Genomic DNA, 22,460 nt, shown 5'->3' with positions numbered 1-22,460 from the left:
CGCCTTAGGCTGGGCTCAGTGCCCTACCTTGTCTTCCCACCAGCTCTTCCCTCCAACGGGCTCCTTTCCACATCTGCTTGTGTCCCTGTTGTCTCTCAGTTTGTCCACCCTCCTCCAATCTTGCCCTCCCTAAACCCATGACTGGTCGGTGGCCCCCAACTTGGGCTCCCGCCTCCACCCAGGTCTTGGCCCCTTAGCTGATCTCCATCCAGCCTCCCCCTCTGCTCTTAATACTGAATAGGCAGTGACTGTAAAAAGTGTCCCTGGGCTTCTAGGTCAAAAGGTCTGTCAAAAGGTCAGACCGAACACATAACATCTCACTGGACTTAGAATTCCACTGAAACCACAGAGGGGAGCATTTAAAACACAAATCAAGGCCGGGCGCGGTGGCTCACGCCTATAATCCCAGCACTTTGGGAGGCCGAGGCGGGTGGATCACAAGGTCAAGAGATCGAGACCATCCTGGTCAACATGGTGAAACCCCGTCTCTACTAAAAAAATACAAAAAATTAGCTGGGCATGGTGGTGCGTGCCTGTAATCCCAGCTACTCAGGAGGCTGAGGCAGGAGAATTGCCTGAACCCAGGAGGCGGAGGTTGCCATTGCACTCCAGCCTGGGTAATAAGAGTGAAACTCCGTCTCAAAAAAAAATAAATAAATAAAACACAAATCAGCAAGTATGAGGATGGTGAAAGATGAGTCAGCAGCAACGGCATTCCTAAGCTAGAAGTGGATGGGAGCTGTCACTAAGTTAGGGAAGGCCATATACTGCGTGGCCACTTGGGGAAGTGGAGAGAGTTCCCACCCGGCTGATGGCAAAACAGCAGAAGGCTGAGAGAACCAGCAGCCCGGATACGGGAGACCTATAACAAAGCTGCCTGGGGAACAGCTACTGAAGAACCCCTTAATGACCCAATGCTCTCCCCACCTGGTGGAGGGTAAAAGTTTGTTTGTTTGTTTTTTTCTCCTGGGAATCTGCACAGCCCCAGACAAAAGGTCTAAGCACCCCATCCCCAAAAACAACCTGAGGAGGCCTCTGGAAAGCTCAGAGTTGACAAGTCCCACCATGCATGTGCTCAGTGCTTCCAATCTGTGATTAAGACCATTGCTCTGCATCCAGAGCAGGCAGCAGAGATTGCCAAGTATCCAAAGAAACCAAAACAGGTGGTGTAATTTACGACTGATAATAAGTCATGGCTCGGCCATTTAAAGTGTGGAAGCAAAACTGATCCCACAGATTTAGAAAACTGTAACATTGCTTATTGGGAGAAACTAGTGGCACCCTGCCTAGTTCTCCCCAAATTAAATAAAAGGTAAATAAACGGTTGAGCAAGTCCCATCAGCCTGGAGGGAAACCTCCGCCCCCGACTTTGCAGGGCTGACATCCGAAGACGTCAGAGACAGCGGTCACAACCGTCGGAACCTCTTCAGGGTCGCTGTTGCCCCCTCGTGACCGCAGGGCGCTTAACAGAGGCCAAAGAAGCCCCCTGCACCCTCCAGGAGGGAGAAAGCCCAAGCTCAGGTGGTCGTCCACACCCGACCCCGGCTCTCCCGGGACCACTTGGAAAGAGTCACAGCGAACTACTCGACCCAGGAGACCACTGGGCCACCATTTCCGGCCTCCTCGGAAGTCGAGGCAACGCTCCTGACGTCATGAGAGCAGCTGGAGGCTGGCGGATATGCCCGGCCCGTTATCTGGTGGCTGGTCGAGCGGAATGTCGTGGGGGCGGGGCCGGGCAAGCGCCACCTCTCGTTGGGCAAAACCTCCCGCCTCTCCCCTCACCTGCCAATAGGAACCGGGCCACTATACAGACGCGCAGGCTCATAACATGGGACGGGAGAGCTGCTCCCAGAGCGGGGGGAGCCCATGTAACTCTGGAACACTGCGACACCTCCTGGAGGAACAGAGCGCCTCTCAGGCGTCAGAGGCCTCTGCAAATGCGAGTCCGGGGGCCGCGGTCCCTTCCGCGTTTGCTGACGCTCATGGGAAACGTAGTTTAAAGGGCGTGGGCCGTCCCTCCGGTGCAGGCGCGGGATTGGTCCGTGCGGCGTCGCCGGGGCAACACCCGGGCTGCGCGGCGCCACTTCCGGGAAGCGGCCTCCCAGCGACGGCTCCGGGGCAGAGGTGAGCGCAGGCTGCCTGAGCGGGGCGCGGCCTTCCTACCCGGTGGGAGGGTTTGGGGCCGCCCTCGGGCCTGCAGGCCCCCGGCTCCCGGCGCCCTGCGGGGCCCGCCCACCTCCCCGCCGGCCGCGCGCGTCACCGCAGCCTCCGCGCAGGCCTTTTCGGGTGTCGAGGCCGGACGCGTCTGTTCTCTTCCCCTTTGGGGGATAGGTCCCGGAGTTCGGGCATCCTTCGGACGGGCTGGTGTCAGGCTGGGCTCCCAGGCCGCTCCGGGCGGCCGTGTTTCACGCCGGACCTCCGGGGCCTTGGCTCCGTTTTTCTTGTTCGTCGCTTTTCGTTTTTCCACGCGTGGGCCCAGGCCGCTGTGGTCAGCGAGCGCGGTGTCCACATCAGCCCGGACCTGCCGTGTAGGCCCCCCGGGATCGCTCCCCAGAGCCCTTCAGTCGGCATCCCCGAGATCGTGGAGGGAGGCTCGCCCCCGTACATGACAGCCTGGCTCCACCTTCTACCTGCTCACCCTGGCTCACGGCCCCACTCGCCCAGCTGCCCACGCCCCTCTCACCTCTGCTCAGCACCGCCTGGGGCTCCCCAGCCTGGCCCTGGAACCCTGCGACGATTGTCCTTATCCACCTCTTTACCGTCATCTTCCAGCAGCCCCCTGTTGGACCCAACTGTTTGCAATTTCCTGGAAGCTCCCTGGACACCTTGCCTCCAAGGATTTGTCCCCAAGGCTTCCTCCGGCTCTCACTTGCCATCATTATTTAGCTCCTGTGACCCTTATCTTTCCATGAAGCTTCTTGGCCTTACCTCCTCTGACCTCAGAGTATACTTGGTCCTGGTCTCAGCCCCCTGGATTGGGCCTCGTGTCTGCCTTCCCCTGGCCAGATTCTCTTGGCTGACACTTGGACCCTTCCTTTTCTGTAGACCCGTCTTAACGACTCCAAGACACCCCCTTGAAAAAGAATGCCATCCCCTCTGGGTCCCCCATGCCTGCCCCTCATGGACCCAGAGACCACCCTCGAGGAGCCTGAGACTGCCCGCCTCCGCTTCCGAGGGTTCTGCTACCAGGAGGTGGCAGGTCCCCGAGAAGCCCTGGCCCGGCTGCGTGAGCTGTGTCACCAGTGGCTGCAGCCTGAGGCACACTCCAAGGAGCAGATGCTGGAGATGCTGGTGCTGGAGCAGTTCCTGGGCACACTGCCTCCTGAGATCCAGGCCTGGGTGCGAGGTCAGCGGCCAGGCAGTCCTGAGGAGGCTGCTGCCCTGGTCGAAGGACTGCAGCATGACCCTGGGCAGCTGTTGGGCTGGGTGAGTGTGGCCGGCATCAGCTTCTTGGAGGGACAGACCCAGGCTAGAGCCCTTGTGACTGACTTCTTCTCCTCAGATCACAGCCCATGTCTTGAAGCAGGAGGTGCTCCCTGCAGCCCAGAAGACAGAGGACTCACTGGGGAGTCCCCACCCCTCAGGGACAGTGGAGTCCCCTGGGGAGGGTCCCCAGGACATCAGAATAGAGGGGTCTGTCCAGCTCAGCTGCAGTGTGAAGGAGGAGCCCAATGTTGATGGACAGGAAATGGGTGAGGTTGGGGTCCCACCAGAGATGAGCACCTCCTGGAAGAAGTGTGGACATTCCTGGCTCGGGTGGGAGTCCCGGGAGAGGCGTGTCAAGGCTGGGACTCTTGAAATGAATGCGGATGTCCCCGTCTGGGATGGGGACCTGGGAGGCAGGAGCAAAGGGCTGGCTACTTGCTGTGTCACACAGCAGAGGAGTTCCTCATTTGCCATGGCTCTTCTGGGCAGCCTCTGACACCAGCCTCCCATCTGCCCCACTTTCCAGCACCCTCCAGCCCTCTACTTGCAGCTCAGTCCCCTGAGGGGCACCATGGACACCAAGAACCAGCCTCTACCTCCTTCCACCCACCCAGGATTCAGGTAAGCAGCTCCAGGTGGGAAGTGTAGGCCAGAGGTGTGGGAAGGGAGTGTCCCCATGGCTGCCCTTTGCCCTGTGGTTTTGCAGGCTCCTTGGCTAGTGGCTCTTTGCTGCCCAGAAGTGGAGTGTGTAGCAGTCGTACCCCCGACAGGACCTGGGGCACAGGGACAGACTGGTGATCTATTATTGAAACGATTTGGGGCAGGGCAAGGTGGCTCATGTCTGTAATCCCAGCACTTTGGGAGGCCGAGGTGGGCAAATCACCTCAGGTCAGGAGTTCAAGACCAGCCTGGCCAACATGGTAAAACCGTGTCTCTGCTAAAAATACAAAAATTAGTCGGGTATGGTGGCATGTGTCTGTAATCCTAGCTACTAGGGAGGCTGAGGCAGGAGAATCGCTTGAACCCAGGAGGCAAAGGTCAAAGTGAGCCAAGATCACACCACTGCACTCCAGCCTGGGCGACAAGAGCAAAACTCCATGTCAAAAATCAAAAATAAAAGGATTTGGGCCTCCAGCCATGGAAACCCAGTTTAGAGTGGCTGGAACTAGTAGGCATGGCTTTCTCACCTCCAGAGAAGTCAGTTGGGAGGTATGCTGCTCCCAGAGGTCCTGAGCCAGAACCTGGGGATTTGAGCTTTTGTGTATAGATGGGGAGGGGAGAAGACCAGCTGTGGTGGGATTCCCCCAACACCTGAAACAGATGGAGACTCTTCCTGTAAAATGCCCAAAGCCCCTTCTCTCCTAGGGGTTTCCTCAGAGGTGACCTGTTGGGCCTGGAAGCTCAGCTTGACGTCTCTGCTACTGGATCACTTGGTTTCCAAGTGTGGGTAGCGAGCCCTTTTCCTCTCGTCTCCTCTGCTTCTGAGCCACTCCACTGGGGAGCTTCAGCAGCAGAATTGCTGGTTGAGATGTGCTTCAAGGTGGAGAAGTCTTTCCAGGCTCCCTTCACAACCCCATGGCACAGTCAGAAAGTGAGGAGAGCGGCTAGGCTACCCTTTCCACAGGGTCCTCACCTCCAGCCACCACCATCCATGTCCAGCTGTGGCTCCTCACAGCTGCTGCTCTCGTGCCCCTGGACTTGCCACAGCTTGTCTTGGAGGATTATTTTTCCCGACCCAGTAAAGCCCCAGGTGATGGGACTCAGGTGACAAGGAGGGCGGACTCCCAGGCAGAGAGTTCACTACTTGATAAAGTCATTCAGGTCCCTTTGATGCTGCCAAACCCACCCTCTCAGCAGGGTGGGGTAGTTGGGGGGATGAGTGCTGGCAACAGCATTGGTCAGGTGATCTGAAGGAGGACCCCAGCACTTACGAACACCTACCTCAAGATCATTCTCAGCTAGAGGGGCCGATGAGGTGTAGGTAACCTGCTGGCTCCCCCAGGTAATAATGTGAACCAGACATGGCAAGGGAGGGTGGCAGGGTGCCTACAGTGATGGGCCACGTCCGCAGGAGGAGTGGGGGCTGCTGGACCGCTCACAGAAGGAACTGTACTGGGACGCGATGCTGGAGAAGTACGGCACGGTGGTCTCCCTGGGTGAGGACCAGCCAGCCCCACCCCGCCCCTCTCCCTGGGGCCTGCACCCATCCTGCAGCAGGCCTAGCTGGGCAGGGCCTCTGTGGTACCAGCCCTACCCAGCTCTCTCACCTTCCAAAGGGACACCTGTCACCTGTTGGAACCCACCCTACCCCTCCTTCATGCAAACCCCTCGCCTGACTGTGCCTCCCACCCGGGCAGGGTTACCACCCCACCAGCCGGAGGCACAGGCCCAGTCGGAGTTGGGGATGCTGCTCACGGGGGCAGGCGTCTGCAGAAACATGGGCTCAGGTGAGTGCCCCACACCGTGCAGCCTGAACCACTCCTCCTGGATGGGTGGGTCCTGAGTCACACGGTACGATCTTGTGCCGCAGCCACAAGCCTGAGGGATGGGTGGGCGGCATCACAAGTGCAGAGTGCGGGGACTCACCTGGTCTGCCCCTGCCCCCAGGAGATGAGAATGAGGGTCTGCCGGGCTGCCCAGAGGCCCAGCCACCCCAGGGCCCGGGTCCTGCGGCCTGGGATGGCCCATCTGGGGCCACAGCTCCTGCCCCCACTGCGCGCCCAGGGACACCACCAGCGCCGGCCACGCCCACACCCACAGAGACGCGACTGGAGCCGGGCGCCACCCCCAGGAAGCCCTACATGTGCGAGCAGTGTGGCCGCGGCTTTGATTGGAAGTCAGTGTTTGTCATCCACCACCGGACACACACAGGCAGGCCAGGTTCTCAGTCCCCAGGGCTAGCCACTGGCGAAGGCACAGAGAAACCGCCACAAGGGGAGCTGGCCTTTCCGCGACACCCGCGACGGTCACTCGCAGGCCCCCAGAGTTACCCATGCGAGGAGTGCGGGTGCAGCTTCAGCTGGAAGTCGCAGCTGGTCATCCACCGCAAGAGCCACGCGGGCCAGCGGCGCCACTTCTGCAGTGACTGCGGCCGCGCCTTCGACTGGAAGTCACAGCTGGTCATCCATCTTAAGAGTCACCGGCCGGAGGCTCCGTGAGCAGCCAGACGGTGCAGTCCCTCAGGGCCTCCGTGTTTTCAGAGCCTGGAAGCAGCCTCTGGGGCACCAGCAGAAGACTCTGGAGGCAGCAGGGGATGCTGGAGTGAACAAGGGGTCCCAAGCCAGTCCCCTTCCCCTGGGCTGCCTTCCCCCAAAAGACCTGGGTGTAAGGAAAAGGAGCTGCTTCCTCCCTTCTTGCCCCTTCCTCCTGGAGGGAAGTCTGGGTTCCCTTCTATGACTGGCCAGTGCCTGTGGGGTGACTGGCAAGCATCAGGCTCCCTCCCTTCCTGAGTCACGGCCCAGGCTGACAACACTCCCTCTCCTGAGACCTCCTTGCCTCAGGTAGGTGTTCAAAAACTGTGCCTTCCTACCCCTCTGTGCAGAGGCTGGGTTTGAGGTCTCAGTGTGGAGGGCAGCAGAAGACCCAGGAAAGCAAGGTTGGCTTCTGTTTCTCCTGCTCCGTGTGTGTGTTAGAATTTTAACATAAATTCCACTTTCATAATACAGAGTTTCTCAATAAGGATCCTGATTTCTGGGCCGGGCACTATGGCTCATGCCTGTTATCCCAGCATTCTGGAAGGCTGAGGTGGGCGGATCACCTGAGGTCAGGAGTTCAAGACCAGCCTGGCCAACATGGTGAAACCCCACCTCTACTAAAAATACAAAAATTAGCCGGGTATGGTGGCACGTGCCTGTAAGCCGAGCTACTTGGGAGGCTGAGACGAGAATCCCTTGAACCTGGGAGGCAGAAGTTGCAGTGAGCTGAGATTGTACCATTGCAATCTAGCCTGGGCAACAGAGCAAGACTCTTGTCTCAAAAAAAAAAAAAAAAATAATAATAATAATAATAATCTACAGGGCAGCTGAGACCAGAAAGGCCAAACCTCTGTTGCCACAGATCTCCAGCCTCCCTTTCTCCTTGGCTGCCCACGTCACTCACCCAGCTTCACTGGTCTTAGAACTCGTCACTCCTGGCTTCAGTAGACATGAAGGGAATTTCCTTCTCAAGCATAGCTACCTACCGTGCATCTGGGAAGGCAAGCTGGAGGAGCAGCAAGGGCGACCAGCCTGACATCTGCTGCTATGTTCATCCAACTTCAGGCTCACTTCTTGGCCAGGGTCCCTCCTGAAGGAAATAGGAATGCGACTGAACTTGAGAACCTAGCTACAGGAGGAGGAAGCCCAGATGGGGTCATCCCACAGGGATAGCTGAAGTTCCTGGTGGGAAAGCAAGAAAGACTCCCAAAATAAGGTCTTTGGGACACTAGCCCCTGCACTTCCCCACTGTTCTTTCATTGGCAGACACACAGACTTCTGTGAACACAGCTGATACCAAGGCCTTGGTATCCACTTGTCCCTGCCTACTGTTCCCCAAGAGGGGCAATGCCTGGGCCTATGCTATGTTCACACAGCTCTAGCTCCCTTCCTGGTCAGGGTCTCTCCTGGAGCAAAGAGGAATATGAATGAACTGGACCACCTACTGTGTGCAGGGGAGGACCACAATGGCCTGGACCCAAGTCCAGGTTTATGAAAGGGCTAGGGCTCTTCAGAGAGCAAGTGGGGCAGAGAAATAGCAAGTCACAACAACTGTCACTTCACAGAAGATAATTACAGTGCACGGCCACCACCAGTGATGAACAGATTCTCATAGTGGGACCCAAACGGAAATGACTACAGACTCTAAGGGTACTGTCTCAGCTCCAGACTGTAGGGCTGACAGAAAGAGCCCCAAATGCTACCAGGAACTCTGTGAAGCCCAGCTGCCCCACAGCCCAGATGGGGTGCTGCCTGTGTTCTCCCTTCCAAGGCTAGTTCTGTCCTCACAGTGGCCCATAGCACGAGGAGGAGGCCGAGGCACAGGAGAGTGCAGTATCGTGCCAAACTCCTATTGACTCTAGGGGGGATGGCACCAGGTTCCAGAGGCAGAAGAAGAGACCAAGAGCCAGCAAATAAGGTAATAGGGTTTATTGGGGGCTTAGATACAGGGGAGAGTCCAGGGACAGTGGACTGAGCAGGAGAACTATTTGCAGAAAGCCTGCGGTGCCTCACACCTGTAATCCCAGCACTTCGGGAGGCCAAGGCGGGTGGGTCACAAGGTCAAAAGATGGAGACCATCCTGGCCAACATGGTGAAACCCTATCTCTACTAAAATATAAAAAATTGACCTGGCAGGGTGGGGTGCACCTGTAGTCCCAGCAGGAGGCTGAGGCAGGGGAATCACTTGAACCCAGGAGGTGGAGGTTACAGTGAGCTGAGACTGTACTCCAGCCTGGCAACAGAGCAATACTTTGTCTCAAAAAAAAAAAAAAAAAAGGCAGTTTATGTAGCATTTTCATTTAACACTCTCCCCTCGGCAACGTTCATTTAACTGAAAGCAAAAGGCCAGGATCCCTTGCACCACCAGCGTTCCATGGGACAAGGCCAAAGGCTCAGGTGTTCCTCAGAAGTAAGGAATGATCTCTGAGTTGGACATTCCCAGATTCCTTAGCCAGGAAATGTGAATGGCACTCAGATGCATCTGCCACATAGGGCCATTCTCAGGTATGCTTGAGCCATTGCCAATGGGCGTGTGTACTGTGCACACAAGGGATGGGCAGGTCACAGCCTGCAGCACTGCCCACCAATGGCCCCTTACTGCTGTGGGGTTCCTTTTGCCACCATCATTGCCCCAGATGTGCTCCCAAAGTTAACCCATGGAGCACTGGCCCGGCACCACCACAATTGTTCCTGTGACTGCAGCCTAACCTGTAGTTCCTTCTAAGCTCCAAGAAGCACTTATGGCCTTTGAGCCAGAGGCTCAGCACCCATACACTCCTACCTACATCTCCACTATGCTTCGAGTAGCACAGCCAACTCCTGAGACTCTGCAGACTCCCATTTTCCAGAGGCCTCTGCTCCTGCTGCGCCCCACCTGCTAAACTTGCCCCAGGGCCTTTGTATGTGCTGTTTACACTGCCAGGGACACCACTACGCCAGTTACTTCCTGCTTGGCCTTCTAGCCACAGTCCAGCACCCTCCAGGCTTTGTCAGATCGTGTATCCATAGCACGATACAGGGGAATTATCCACATCCACTGGCCCACTGTGACCCAGGCCCAGCCACCGCTTCAGTGGCCACAGAAGACCCACAGAGGGAATCAGGATTTTCATCTCTGCATTAGAGTGGCTGTGAGGGTGGCCAGCTCCTCCCTTACCCGTGGCCTTAGACAGGGTCATCCCACAGCAAAGGCTGGGGTTCCTGGCTGGGAGACAGGGAAGACCCTCAAGTAAGGTCTTCAGGGCACTAGCCCCTGCACTCCTCCATTGATCCTTCATCCATGCAGACATGCAGACATACAGACTACTGTGAACACATTTGAGTTTATTCTGCCACTGCTACAGGGCCCACTGCCGTTTCCAGCCCGCTGAGGCTGAGGATATGGCCAGGCTGGGATTGACGTAGGCCCGTGATGAAAGTGACACCGAGTGTGTTGGGGTGGGGGTGGCCGGCTTTGATCCTTGCCCCTGTGGGTTGGCCAGGTGGTCAGATCCGCCAGGTTCCCTCACACACAGCCTGGTACATTTCTGCCGTCAGGGGCCGGAAGGACTGGGCCTGGTTGTCCAGTATAAACAGAGGGTCAATCACGACCGCTACGTTAAAGCCCTCACGCACCAATCGGGTCTTCACCAGTTTGAACGTGCTCGTGACCTCCACAGCGTCCTGCAGGGCAGTGATCATAGTCCCCTCACTGTGACACCCATCCCCCCGCTGTGATCTTCCACCCACCTACCTTGCCACCCTGGGCTCACCTGGATGCGGATGAAATGGGGGGTGGCGTAGGCAGGGAGCCAAGCGCGAACGTGCCGGTACAACTTCTGCCCGTCGAAAGTATGGCCGGGGGCTAGCTGCACGGCAGCCATGCCCACCTTACCCTCACACCCTAGGAAGCAGTCCGGTCACTCTCGGCTAACCCATCTCGAGGGCCCATAGCTGACTCTCCCGCCCCGCCCAGCTCTGCTCCCTGGCGGTGAGGTCCGGCGAGTCGGACCTAGCGCTTCCCCACCGGTAAAATCGCAGTAACTACCCTCCACCCCCAAAGCTGTTTGAAGCTTAAAATGAGAACCCTCCGCACCTGGCACACACACGCCATACACGTTCACCTGCTGCAGGAAGTCCACCTGCGACAACACGCCCTCCACCTCGCGCGTGGACACGTTCTCGCCCTTCCACCTGCAGGGTTGGAGCCTGCGCGTGTGGCCACGCCCCCGGCGCGGAGAGGCCCCGCCCCTCCCCGCCCGCCCCGCCCCTTTGGGACCCGCCCCCTCCAAAACCGGGAAGCCTCGCTTCCGCGTGGGAAGTCCTGACCCCAAGCTCCGCCCTCTTGCGGCAGGAAAGTCCCGCCTCTCCAGCCGGCCGCCCTCTGGGACGTGAAAGCTGCCGTGGCCCCGCCCCGGCCCCGCCCCGAGAAACCCCGCTTCGGACCGGAAGGTGTCTCCGAGGCGGTCGCGGAAGTAGAGGAAGCCTTCGTCGTCCATGGCCAGCACGTCCCCGGTGTTGTAGTAAACGTCGCCCGACTGCCGCACGTTGCGCACCAGCTTCCGTTCCGACAGCTCTCGGGGGCCGCGGTAGCCCACGAAGGGATGGCGGCTGGCAACCTTGGTCAGCAGAAGCCCCGACTCCCCTGGGGGTAGGAGCGGGAAGCAGAGCCCCTGGAGCCCACCAGCCAAGCCCCCTGCCGGAGGTTTTCCTCCACGGTGGACTCCTGGTCACCCAGCACCCTGCCGGGACAGCTCCAAAGACAGGCGTGTCCGAGGGTTAGCGAGACAGAGACTCAGAGAGGCCGCGACGAGGGACGCAGACACAGACGGAAGAGAAGGCGGCGCCGGGGAGCCCCGGAGAAACAGCCAAAGGGCCACAGGGGACGGAAGGCGGCCGAGACCAACGGCAGTGAGCGGAGAGGAGACCGGACCGCGCCAGGCCCTGGGAGAAGGCAGTAGCAGAAGGCACGGGGCGGGGGCGGCGCCTGGAAAGCTGTCTTCCGCGGACCGAAGGGAACGCACCGGCCGCACACCCAGAGACCCGGCAGAGCAGAGCGGGAGACACGGCCGGGGAGCGGGGCAGAGCCGGGAGGCTGAGGCGGAGGCCCCGGGTGACGCTAAGACCGGCCACCGGCCGGGGGTCCGGGTGAAGCCTGCGTCCAGTGAGCACCAGGGTCGAGGTTCCGGGCAGACCGTTCCGGCCAAGGAGAAGACTGAGGGTCGCCACCCCTGCCACCGAGGAAGGGCTCCTCAAAACCCATACCTAGCCCTACAGGGATGCAGAAGCCGTGACTGTCCCTCACAGGCTCCTCCGCCACCGTGTCGAACTGCACCAGCTCAAAGGGGGACAGCATCTGCGGTGGAGGGCGGGGGTGTCGACAGAGGCCCCGCGGGCTCAGCCTCGGTCAGGGCGACTTCACGCCGGCCACCCGCACACTCACTCGAAGGAGGCAGCTCATCTTGCCCAGGGCCCCGCAGCGCCCCACATAGTTGACTAAGCCCATGTTGCCTTCCGTGGAGCCGTAGATTTCCCAGATCCGAATAGGACCGAAGCGCTGCTGGAAGGCCTTCCACACATCGGCCCGGAGTCCATTACCCATCGCCAGGCGGACTGTGTGTGTCCGGTCCTCTTGTCGCTACAGGAGTGTCCCCAGAAAGGTGAGGAGGAGGTGCTCTTGGGGCAAGCCTTGGGACCTTTACCTAGAGGCGGTGTCGTCCTGGGTCCTTACCTTGGGAGTTACCTGGAAGGAGCTACCTGGGTTTCTTACATGAGAGTAGTTACTGGAGTCTTTCAAGTACAGGGTTACCTGCAGGGATGACCTGAGAGCTTTGCCTGGGTGAGTTACCGGGGGTGACTGGAGGCCTCATCTGAGGTCTTACCTGGGAGTAGTTACCTAGAACTTTAATTTAGTGGAAATTTAATTTTAATTAATTTATAATGGAAATTCTCATGATAGGGGTAGTGGCTTTGGTGATCCCTGTTTTCCAAATGAGGACGCTGAGGCTCAAGGTAGCACACCTGACTGTCGGAGAAATCACTGTTGGAAACCTTGCGTGGAGCTCATTACCTGGGGTTCTTGCATGGGGTGTATTATCTGAGGGTCGTGGTTGAGTTCAGTGCCTAAATCTTTACCTGAGACCTTTACCTGGGCTATCATTTGGGATTTCATACTTGAGTGTTGTCGGGGAGCCCTGATCTCAGAGCCTCACCTGGGGAGTGTTGCACAGATACCGCAGGAGCTCTCCCACGTACTGGATCACTGTCACGCCATGCCGCCGACAATCATCCCAGAAGCAGGAAGCAGAGAACTTGGGGGCCAGGACACAGGTGGCTCCTGAGGGAGGAGAGGGGCGGGGTTTCGGGCCATGCTTCTCAGTTGTTGTAAGAAGCTGCTTTTAGCACCTGGGTTCACCCACTCCCACGCCCTGGAACAGGACAATACTGAGTTCATCTCTGGGTCCCTGGCCCACACAGGAATGCCCTCATTAATAGAGCATAGGCAGGCCTGGGTTCAAATCCTGTCTCCAGAATGCCTGGAAAGCCCCGTGCCTGGTATAAAATGAGCACTGCTAAATAAGGGCTATAAATATTAATTTTTTCATTTTTATTTATTTGTTTTTGAGACAGAGTTTCGCTCTTGCTGCCCAGGCTGGAGTGCAATGGTGTCATCTCGGCTCACTGCAACCTCCACCTCCAGCGTTCAAGCGCTTCTCCTACCTCACCCTCCCAAGTAACTGGGATTACAAACATGCACCACCACGCCCGGCTAATTTTTTGTATCTTTAGTAGAGATGGGGTTTCTCCACATTGGTCAGTCTGTTCTCAAACTCCCAATTTCAAGTGATCCGACTGCCTTGTCCTCCCAAAGTGCTGGGATTACAGGCGTGGGCCACCACGCCTGGCCTTTTATTTTTATTTTTTAGACAGAGTCTCACTCTGTTGCCCAGGCTGGAGTGCAGTGGCACAATCTCAACTCAATGCAACCTCTACCTCCCAGGTTCAAGAGATTCTCCTGCCTCAGCCTCCCCAGTGGCTGAGATTACAGGTGACCGCCACCACGGCTGGCTTATTTTTCTATTTTTTTAGTGGAGACGGGTGTTTAACCATGTTGGCCAGGCTGGTCTCAAACTCCAGGTGATTTCCCCCGCCTCAGCCTCCCAAAGTGCTGGAATTACAGGTGTGAGCCACCACGTCCGGCCACATTTTTTATTTTTATTTTTACTTGTCACTGACTTAAAGATCAAATTATTCTTTTTTTTTTGAGACGGAGTTTCGCTCATTACCCAGGCTGGAGTGCAATGGCGCGACCTCGGCTCACCGCAGCCTCCACCTACTGGGTTCAGGCAATTCTCCTGCCTCAGCCTCCTGAGTAGCTGGGATTACAGGCACGTGCCACCATGCCCAGCTAACTTTTTGTATTTTCTTTTTTTTTTTTTTTTGAGTCGGAGTTTCGCTCTTGTGACCCAGGCTGGAGTGCAATGGCGCAATCTCGGCTCACCGCAACCTCCGCCTCCTGGGTTCAGGCAATTCTCCTGCCTCAGCCTCCCGAGTAGCTGGGATTACAGGCACGTGCCACCATGCCCAGCTAATGTTTTGTATTTTTAGTAGAGATGGGGTTTCACCATGTTGACCAGGATGGTCTCGATCTCTCGACCTCGTGATCCACCCGCCTCGGCCTCCCAAAGTGCTGGGATTACAGGCTTGAGCCACCGCGCCCGGCCTAATTTTTTGTATTTTTAGTAGAGACGGGGTTTCACTATGTTGACCAGGATGGTCTTGATCTCTTGACCTCGTGATCCACTCGCCTCCGCCTCCCAAAGTGCTGGGATTACAGGCGTGAGCCATCGCGCGCGGCCCTCAAATTATTCTTGATTGTGATAAATGAATGCCCAACTAAGCAGAAGGGTGGGCAGGTGGATGGATATGGTGGGTGGATGGAAATGATTGGGTGGACAGTTAGATTAGTGAATGAATGGATGGATGGGTGGGTGGTGACATGCATAGGCAGGTGGGTAGAAACATGGGTATGTGTAAGGGTGAATGGGTAAGAAAGTAGGTGAGTAGATGGATGGGTGGCTTGGTGGATGTATGTATGGATGTATTGATATATGGACACGTGGATTAATAAGATTTAGGGGGCCGAGCGCGGTAGCTAACACCTGTAATCCCAGCAGTTTGGGAGGCCGAGGCAGGTGGATCACCTGAAAGGTCAGGAGTTCGAGACCTGCCTTGCCAACATGGTAAACCCCATCTCTACCAATAAATGCAAAAATTAGCCAGGAGTGGTGTTACACACCTGTAGTTTCAGCTTCTCAGGAGACTGAGGTGGGAGAATTGCTTGAACTCAGGAGGCGGAGCTGAAGTGAGCCAAAATTGCACCAATGCACTCCAGCCTGGGTGACAGAATGAGACCCTGTCTTTAAAAAAAAAAAAAAGCCGGGGCCGGGCGCGGTGGCTCAAGCCTGTAATCCCAGCACTTTGGGAGGCCAAGGCGGGTGGATCATGAGGTCAAGAGATCGAGACCATCCTGGTCAACATGGTGAAACCCCGTCTCTACTAAAAATACAAAAAAATTAGCTGGGCATGGTGGCGCGTGCCTGTAATCCCAGCTACTCAGGAGGCTGAGGCAGGAGAATTGCCTGAACCCGGGAGGCGGAGGTTGCGGTGAGCCGAGATCGCGCCATTGCACTCCAGCCTGGGTAACAACAGCGAAACTCCGTCTCAAAAAAAAAAAAAAAAAAAGCCGGCGCGATGGCTCACGCCTGTAATCCCAGCACTTTGGGAGGCTGAGGCGGGTGGATCACAAGGTCAAGAGATGGAGACCATCCTGGTCAACATGGTGAAACCCCATCTCTACTAAAAATACAAAAATTGGCCGGGCGCGGTGGCTCAAGCCTGTAATCCCAGCACTTTGGGAGGCCGAGGCGGGTGGATCACGAGGTCGAGAGATCGAGACCATCCTGGTCAACATGGTGAAACCCCGTCTCTACTAAAAATACAAAAAATTAGCTGGGCATGGTGGCACGTGCCTGTAATCCCAGCTACTCTGGAGGCTGAGGCAGGAGAATTGCCTGAACCCGGGAGGCGGAGGTTGCGGTGAGCCGAGATCGCGCCATTGCACTCCAGCCTGGGTAACAAGAGCGAAACTCCGTCTCAAAAAAAAAAAACAAACAAAAAAACAAAAATTAGCTGGGCATGGTGGCACGTGCCTGTAATCCCAGCTACTCGGGAGGCTAAGGCAGGAGAATTGCCTGAACCCAGGAGGCGGAGGTTGTGGTGAGCCAAGATCGCACCACTGCACTCCAGCCTGGGTAACAAGAGCGAAACTCCGTCTCAAAAAAAAAAAAAAAAAAAAAAAAAAAAAAAAAAAAAAAAAATTGAAACGGAATCTAATGCCTCTAAAGAAAGTTTCCAATTTAACAAGAAGTGTGGAGGAAAGAGGAACAGAGACCTACAAGCAAATACAAAGGGAAGACTGTTTAACTGTTTTTTTTTTTTTTTGAGACGGAGTTTCGCTCTGGAGTGCAATGGCGCGATCTCGGCTCACCGCAACCTCCGCCTCCTGGGTTCAGGCGATTCTCCTGCCTCAGCCTCCTGAGTAGCTGGGATTACAGGCACGAGCCACCATGCCCAGCTAATTTTTTGTATTTTTAGTAGAGACGGGGTTTCACCATGTTGACCAGGATGGTCTCGATCTCTCGACCTCGTGATCCACCTGCCTCGGCCTCCCAAAGTGCTGGGATTACAGGCTTGAGCCACCGCGCCCGGCTTGTTTTTGTTTTTAAAAAGCCAGTTGGCTGAGTACAGTGGCTCATACCTGTAGTCTCAGGACTTTGGGAAGCTGACGTGGTCGGATCACTTGAGGACAGAAGTTAAAGACCAGACTGAACTTACAGGGGGAATCTTTGTCTTTTCTAAAAATAAAAAAAAAAATATTAGCCGGGTATGGTGGCCCAGACCTGTAATCCCAGCTACTCAGGAGGCTGAGGCATGAGAATCATTTGAACTCAGGAGGCAGAGGTTGAAGTGAGGCAAGATTGCACCACTACACTCCAGCCTGCGTGACAAAGCAAGACTTTCAAAAAACAAAACCAAGCCAAAACAGCCCATTACAGAAATCTGAACATAGACTGGGCATCTTACGAAATTAAGGGGTTATTAATGGTGTTAGGTGTGATAATCACTTTGGTTACAGTTTTTTAACACTTTATATGTTAGAGATACATACTGCAATATTTACCAGCATAAAGATACAGTGTTTCAGATTTGCTGTGATACAATCTAGAAAGAAACAGAAGTGGCCAGGTCTGGTGGCTCACACCTGTAATCCCAGCACTTTGGGAGGCTGAGGCGGGTGGATCACAAAATCAGGAGTTCAAGACCAGCGTGGCCAAGGTGGTGAAACCCTGTCTCTACTAAAAATACAAAAATTAGCCAGGCATGGTGGCGGCCGCCTGTAATCTCAGCTACTTGGGAGGCTGAGGCAGAGAATTGCTTGAACCCGGGAGGCAGACATTGCAATGAGCCAAGATAACACCAGTGCACTCCAGCCTGAGCCACAGAAAAAAAGAAATCAGAAATGGAGGCCAGGCGCAGTGGCTCACGCTTGTAATCCCAGCACTTTGGGAGACCGAGGCAGGCGATCACGAGGTCAGGAGATTCAGACCATCCTGGCCAAAATGGTGAAACGCCGTGTCTAATAAAAATACAAAAAATAGCCAAGCATGGTGGTGCACACCTGTAGTCCCAGCTACTCGGGAGGCTGAGGCAGAATAATTGCTTGAACCTGGGAGGCGGAGGTTGCAGAGAGCCAAGATCACGCCACCACGCCCAGCTAGTTTTTGTAGTTTTAGTAGAGATGGGATTTCGCCATGTTGGCCATGCTGGTCTTGAACTCCTGACCGCAAGTGATCCACCTGCCTCATCTTCCCAAAGTGCTGGGATTACAGGCGGGAACCACCGCACCTGGCCTAAACTTTTCATAATTAAAAAAAAAATTTTTTGATGTAATGCCCTTGAGGAAAAAACAATTTTTTTTTGGCCCTGCGTGGTGGCTCATGCTTGTAATCTCAGCACTTTGGGAAGCTGAGGCAGGTGAATCACCAGAGGTCCGGAGTTCAAGACCAACATGACCAACATGGAGAAACCCCATCTCTACTCAAAATAGAAAATTAGCCTTGGCTTGGTGGCTCATGCTTGTAATCTCAGCACTTTGGGAGGCCAAGGTGGGTGAATCACAAGATCAGGAGTTCAGGACCAGCCTGGCCAACACAGTGAAACTTCGTCTCTACTAAAAAAATATACAAATATAAAAATGAGCTGGGTGTGGTGGCAGGCACCTGTAATCCCAGCTACCTGGGAGGCTGAGGCAGGAGAATTGCCTGAACTGGGAGGTGGACGTTGCAGTGAGCCAAGATCATGCCACTGCACTCTAGCCTGGGCAACAAAGCCAGACTCTGTCTTGGAAAAAAAAAGTTAGCCAGGTGTGGTGGCACATGCCTATAATCCCAGCTAATCAGGAGGCTGAGGCAGGAGAATCATTTGAACCCACGAGGTGGAGGTTGTGGTGAACCAAGATCACACCATTGCACTCCAGCCTGGGCAACAAGAGTGAGACTCTATCTAAAAAAAAAAAAAAAAAACGTTGAGCTTGATGGCTCATGCCTGTAATCCCAGCACTTTGGGAGGCCAAGGTGGGTGAATCATGTGGTCAGGAGTTCGAGACCAGCCTGACCAACATGGTGAAACCCCATTACTACCAAAAATACAAATATTAGCTAGGTATGGTGGTGCATGCCCGTAATCCCAGCTGCTCAGGAGGCTGAGGCAGGAGAATCTCTTGAACCCGGGAGGTGGCAGTTGCAATAAGCTGAGATCATGCCACTGTACTCCAGCCTGGGTGACAGAGTGAGATCCCATCTCAAAAAAAAAAAAAAAAAAAAAAAAACGAAAGAAAAGAAAAAGCAAGCTATGGAGAGGTCCCCGTCTAAATTCTGAATCAAGTGTCCAGAAAGCCCTATAAAGTGCTTGGGAGCATTCCTACTCCATCTCCCCTTGGGCCATGTCACAAATCTGGCCCAGCATCCCCATCATCTCCTGAGCACCCCACCTTCCTTGGATGCCTGTGAGCATCACTCACATCCAGTCGTGTCACCTCCTGACCAAAGCACAGCCATCAGGGACTGTGTGGGTGTCCAAGTTTCTGTCCACATGGCCCTGGTACGCATGGATGGATGCCCCTTCTCAAAAGTGAGAACGAAGGGTGCTGGGTAACCTACAGGGTCTTTTCACCTTGACAGCTCTTCCCTGACACTTACTCCAGTAGTCCTGTAGATTGGAGGGATCCTCAGAGGTGGGCTTACCCAGATCTAAGCAGCCGAGGAACCCCAGGACAAGTCCTATCACGTGGTACAGAGGCAGGACCGTGTAAACCACATCGTCAGCTGTGGCCCCACACAAGGACAGCATCTTGCTCATCTGCAGTACCCGCTCATGGGTGAGGATGGCTGGCTTCGGGAGGCCTTGGGGTGAAGGCACAGCAAGGGTAGGGTGGTGAGATGACAGCATGGAGAGGGGCCTGACCAGAGGCATGGATCTCCAACAGCCAGGCCTGCACTGGGGTTTGAGGCTCCCAGAGCAGTCAAGTGTTAAGTATTTGAGGCTGGGTTCACAGGCTGAATTTGAACTGAGAGCAGTATGTCAAGAACAAAGGTTTCAGTGGCTGTTTACTGGACACAGGAAGAATTCTGGCATTGACCGTTCAAATTACACTGGGGGTCAGAGTTCAGGCCAAATGTCAAAATCAAGGTTGGGCGTAGTGGCTCATTCCTGTAATCTCGGCATTTTTGGAGCTTGCGGCGGGTAGATCACCTGATGTCAGGAGTTTGAGACCAGCCTGGCCAACTTGGCGAACCTCTATCTCTACTAAAAATACAAAAATTACCCAGGCATGGTGACACATGCCTGTAATCCCAGCTACTCAGGAGGCTGAGGCAGAGAATTGCTTGAACCTGGAAGGCAGAGGTTGCGGTGAGCTGAGATCACGCCACTGCCCTCCAGCCCGGCCGACAGAGTGAGACTCCGTCTCAAACAAACAAACAAAACACAGGATAAAGTGGTTTCACAGGTCAACATGGAGGCACAAGTCAAGTGTGGGGTCAGGTCAGCCTGAGAGTTTAGAGGCTGGTGCTAGGGCTGTTGGGCACCCTCACCAGTGGTCCCTGAGGTGTAGATGAAGAGGGCAGGGCTTCGCCGTGTGATCCCGGCACGCAGGTCAGCAGGCACTGGGTGGGAGGGTGCTGCATCCAGGGCAGCTCCCAGAGTCCCCACCCCTGGTGTAGGGGAGGTATGGCCGAGGTAGAAGCAGCGGATGTTCTCGGCCTGCAGCTTGGGAAGGATCTCCTCCAGACTCTCCCAGAGGTCTGCAGGGATGGGTCAGAGGAGAGACAAAGGCAGGTGCTTACCTTAGAGGTCACGAGGCGGGATCTGAGACCCACAGACGTAGGCAGAGGAGCAGCTGGCAGAGAAAAACGTTCGTGTTGTTTGGTAAAGAATCCCATCGTTAGTTATTTTTGGTCAAAAAGGATTGAAATAGCATTGTGGGAAAATTAACCTCTGGTGACCTGTGAACTACTTTCTGCTTTTAAGTCTTGAGCTGCCTGTGAAAGTGGCTGGGTGGGGAGCAAGGGCCTCTGCCAGTCCCACCAGAACCCCTGTCCTATGGTCCCAGCCCTTGCCCCCTTCCATTCTCCACCGGCTCCAAGGCCCTCACCTGGGTCAACCACCAGCACCCGGGCCCCAGAGCTCAGCACAGAGTGCACCAGGGGTGTCCCCCGGCCATGTGGGTTGATCCAGGCTGTTGGGCAGCCCAGCTTAGCCAGCCCGAGCCACACACACAGGGCTGGAATGGCCTGGGAACCCAGCACCAGGAGGGCAGCAGGCTCCCTGGCACGAAGGCTCGCAGAGCCACCCAGCTCAGCCTTCAGGGCCCATGCGGCCCGGCAGGCCCGGGCTTCCAGCTCGCCTAGAGTGACTGCGCTGGCCCCAGGCCCGGTCCACACCAAGACCGCCTTGCCAGGCTGCGCTCGTGCTCGTCGCTCGAGGGCGTCTACAAAGGTGTAGGGTGGCTGTCGGCCTAAGCATGCCCTGACATTCAGGCCCAGCTGGAGGATCTTGGCCAAGAAGGCCACATCAGCCGGCAGCCAGCGTAGCCCCGGGGGCAGCCGTGCCGGCAGCAAGGTTAGTGCCAGGGCCGCAGCTGCCAGGCTCAGCCCATGGGACACCCAGGGGCTGAACCAGGGCCGTGCTAGCATGGCCAGGCCAAGGAGCACACAGCACGTGGGATCCCCCAGGAGCCAGCGCAGGGCCAAGGCCATAGCCACTGGCCACACTGGCTGCCCCAAGCCCCAGAGCAGCAGCAGCAGCAGCAGCAAGGCCAGTCGTCGCCTGACACCCATGGTACCAGCTCCTCCCTAGGAGCAGCAGCTGTCGAATGTTCAGGCTCACCCCTGGCTTCTCAGAGTAGCACAATGGCTCCTCCCCAGGGGTGGTGGCCCTGGCACTGCTGACAGTGGCTGCTCCTCTCCTAGGACTTTGCCCCCAGCCCTTCTCCTCGACATGTTTGTTTGCTCTGCATGGTCTTGTGTATGGCTCCAGCCCCTCTCTGCCTGCTTGCCAGCCTCATCAGCCTGAGGTGGGAGATAGGAGCAGAAAAACAAATTTTCCTTCTTAGGTAGAAGCCAACTTCCCTGAGACCTTACCCCTTCCCGTGGAACTGCTTTGCAAGTTTTATAAGTTTATAGATTCTTGTATTCTTATTCTCTATAGCTGATAACTAAGTTTCTGTTTTCCATATGAGCAACGCAGGTCAGTGTGTGTGACACGTCTAAGTAGGCCCCATAGCGCAGGATGCAAGAGAAGCCGTGCAACCGAGATAAAGGTCATCTGGGCCGCACAGCAAGTCACGGGTAAGCTTGAGTTATAAACCTGTCATTGTCTGATGAATTGCTTTGTTCTGCTCCTGCATTTTGTGTATAAAAGCCAAGCCCTATCTCTGTTCGACGCTCCCGTTTTGGGGATTTTTTTTTTTTTTTTTGGAGACAGAGTTTCACTCTTGCCCAGGCTGGAGGGCAATGGCGCGATCTTGGCTCACCACAAACTCTGCCTCATGGGTTCAAGTGGTTCTTCTGTCTCAGCCTCCTGGGTAGCTGGTGTTACAGGCATGTGCCACCACACCCTGGCTAATTTTTGTATTTTTAGTAGAGACGGGGTTTCTCCATGTTGGTCAGGCTGGTCTTGAACTCACAATCTCAGGCGGTCCACTCACCTCGGCCTCCCCAAATGCTGGGATTACAGGTGTGAGCATCCACTGAGCAGGTCTGCACCTTAATAAAATCCTCCTGTTCCACCCATTGGTCTCTCTAGGCTCCTGATTTCCACAACAAGCCCCCCACCTCCTTTGCCAGGTGTGACCCCTTTCCATCACTGGCCTCTGGGCTCCCAGGTCTCTGCCCCTTGGGCCCCACCATTAGCCTCCTTACTGCTGTTCTGCTTGCCCCATGCCCCCTCCAGGGCTGGCATCTGCCTCCCTTCCCTCCCCTCCTATCCCTTCTGCATACCACCTCCCATGGCACCCACTTAACCCTTGGGGAGAGGGACTCAGCCAGGCTTAGCCCCTTGTCCCATGATCCCAGGAACTGTAGGCTCCTGCCAGGCATACAGCAAGTGGTCAGTAAACAGAGGAACACTTGCATTGCCTGGATTCAAACCCAGCTCTGCCCCCGACCCATGTGCTGGCTCTGTGACTCTCTCTGCCCCACCTCTGGCTTTGATGAAGATGGAGTCCTGGGATTCAGGAGA

General features: G+C 55.7%; 2 protein-coding genes across 5 annotated transcripts; one reads left to right on the top strand and one right to left on the bottom strand.

Annotated features, from left to right (window-relative positions):
• Nucleotides 1-1,142: 1,142 nt before the first annotated feature.
• On the bottom strand, nt 1,143-21,472 carry SLC27A5 (solute carrier family 27 member 5). 4 transcript variants are annotated; one of them, XR_743966.3, is made up of 10 exons: nt 20,374-21,472; nt 19,814-20,023; nt 18,965-19,123; nt 12,812-12,936; nt 12,043-12,237; nt 11,865-11,955; nt 11,046-11,244; nt 10,696-10,793; nt 7,607-7,710; nt 1,143-6,663 (listed from the first exon to the last, which is right to left on the bottom strand). XR_743966.3 is itself a non-coding variant. In XM_003944435.4 (10 exons), the coding sequence occupies exons 1-10, from the start codon at nt 21,056-21,058 to the stop codon at nt 10,107-10,109; spliced, it is 2,070 nt and encodes a 689-aa protein (XP_003944484.1). In that variant the 5' UTR covers nt 21,059-21,472; the 3' UTR covers nt 8,535-10,106. The 4 variants fall into 4 exon arrangements, 3 of the variants coding, with proteins under 3 accessions (XP_003944484.1, XP_010330667.1, XP_010330668.1); XM_003944435.4 differs by lacking the exons at nt 1,143-6,663; nt 7,607-7,710 and adding exons at nt 8,535-10,283; nt 10,373-10,503; XM_010332365.3 differs by lacking the exons at nt 1,143-6,663; nt 7,607-7,710 and adding exons at nt 8,535-10,175; nt 10,373-10,503.
• ZNF446 (zinc finger protein 446) lies at nt 3,085-7,088 on the top strand. Its single transcript, XM_010332367.3, has 6 exons — nt 3,085-3,426; nt 3,503-3,692; nt 3,953-4,047; nt 5,498-5,582; nt 5,784-5,873; nt 6,034-7,088. Exons 1-6 carry the CDS (start codon nt 3,085-3,087, stop codon nt 6,582-6,584), a joined length of 1,353 nt encoding a protein of 450 aa, XP_010330669.1. The 3' UTR covers nt 6,585-7,088.
• Nucleotides 21,473-22,460: the final 988 nt, after the last annotated feature.

Source organism: Saimiri boliviensis, chromosome 14 (genome assembly GCF_048565385.1).
Source record: "Saimiri boliviensis isolate mSaiBol1 chromosome 14, mSaiBol1.pri, whole genome shotgun sequence".
NCBI classification, from domain to species: Eukaryota; Metazoa; Chordata; class Mammalia; order Primates; family Cebidae; genus Saimiri; species Saimiri boliviensis.
Note: the sequence above shows the minus strand (reverse complement) of the source record. Positions and strands in the feature narration are given on the sequence as shown.

Bases quoted from the DNA above. Each gene is read 5' to 3' on its own strand.
- ZNF446 (XM_010332367.3), top strand. From the start codon at position 3,085: ATGCCATCCCCTCTGGGTCCCCCATGCCTGCCCCTCATGGACCCAGAG. The intron at 4,048-5,497 runs GTAAGCAGCTCC...CCACGTCCGCAG, and splicing joins TCCACCCACCCAGGATTCAG to GAGGAGTGGGGGCTGCTGGA. The intron at 5,874-6,033 runs GTGAGTGCCCCA...CCCTGCCCCCAG, and splicing joins CTGCAGAAACATGGGCTCAG to GAGATGAGAATGAGGGTCTG.
- SLC27A5 (XM_003944435.4), bottom strand. From the start codon at position 21,058: ATGGGTGTCAGGCGACGACTGGCCTTGCTGCTGCTGCTGCTGCTGCTC. The intron at 12,937-18,964 runs GTAAGCCCACCT...CTCCTCCCTCAG, and splicing joins CCTCGGCTGCTTAGATCTGG to GAGCCACCTGTGTCCTGGCC. The intron at 11,956-12,042 runs GTGAGTGTGCGG...CCTCCACCGCAG, and splicing joins AGATGAGCTGCCTCCTTCGA to ATGCTGTCCCCCTTTGAGCT.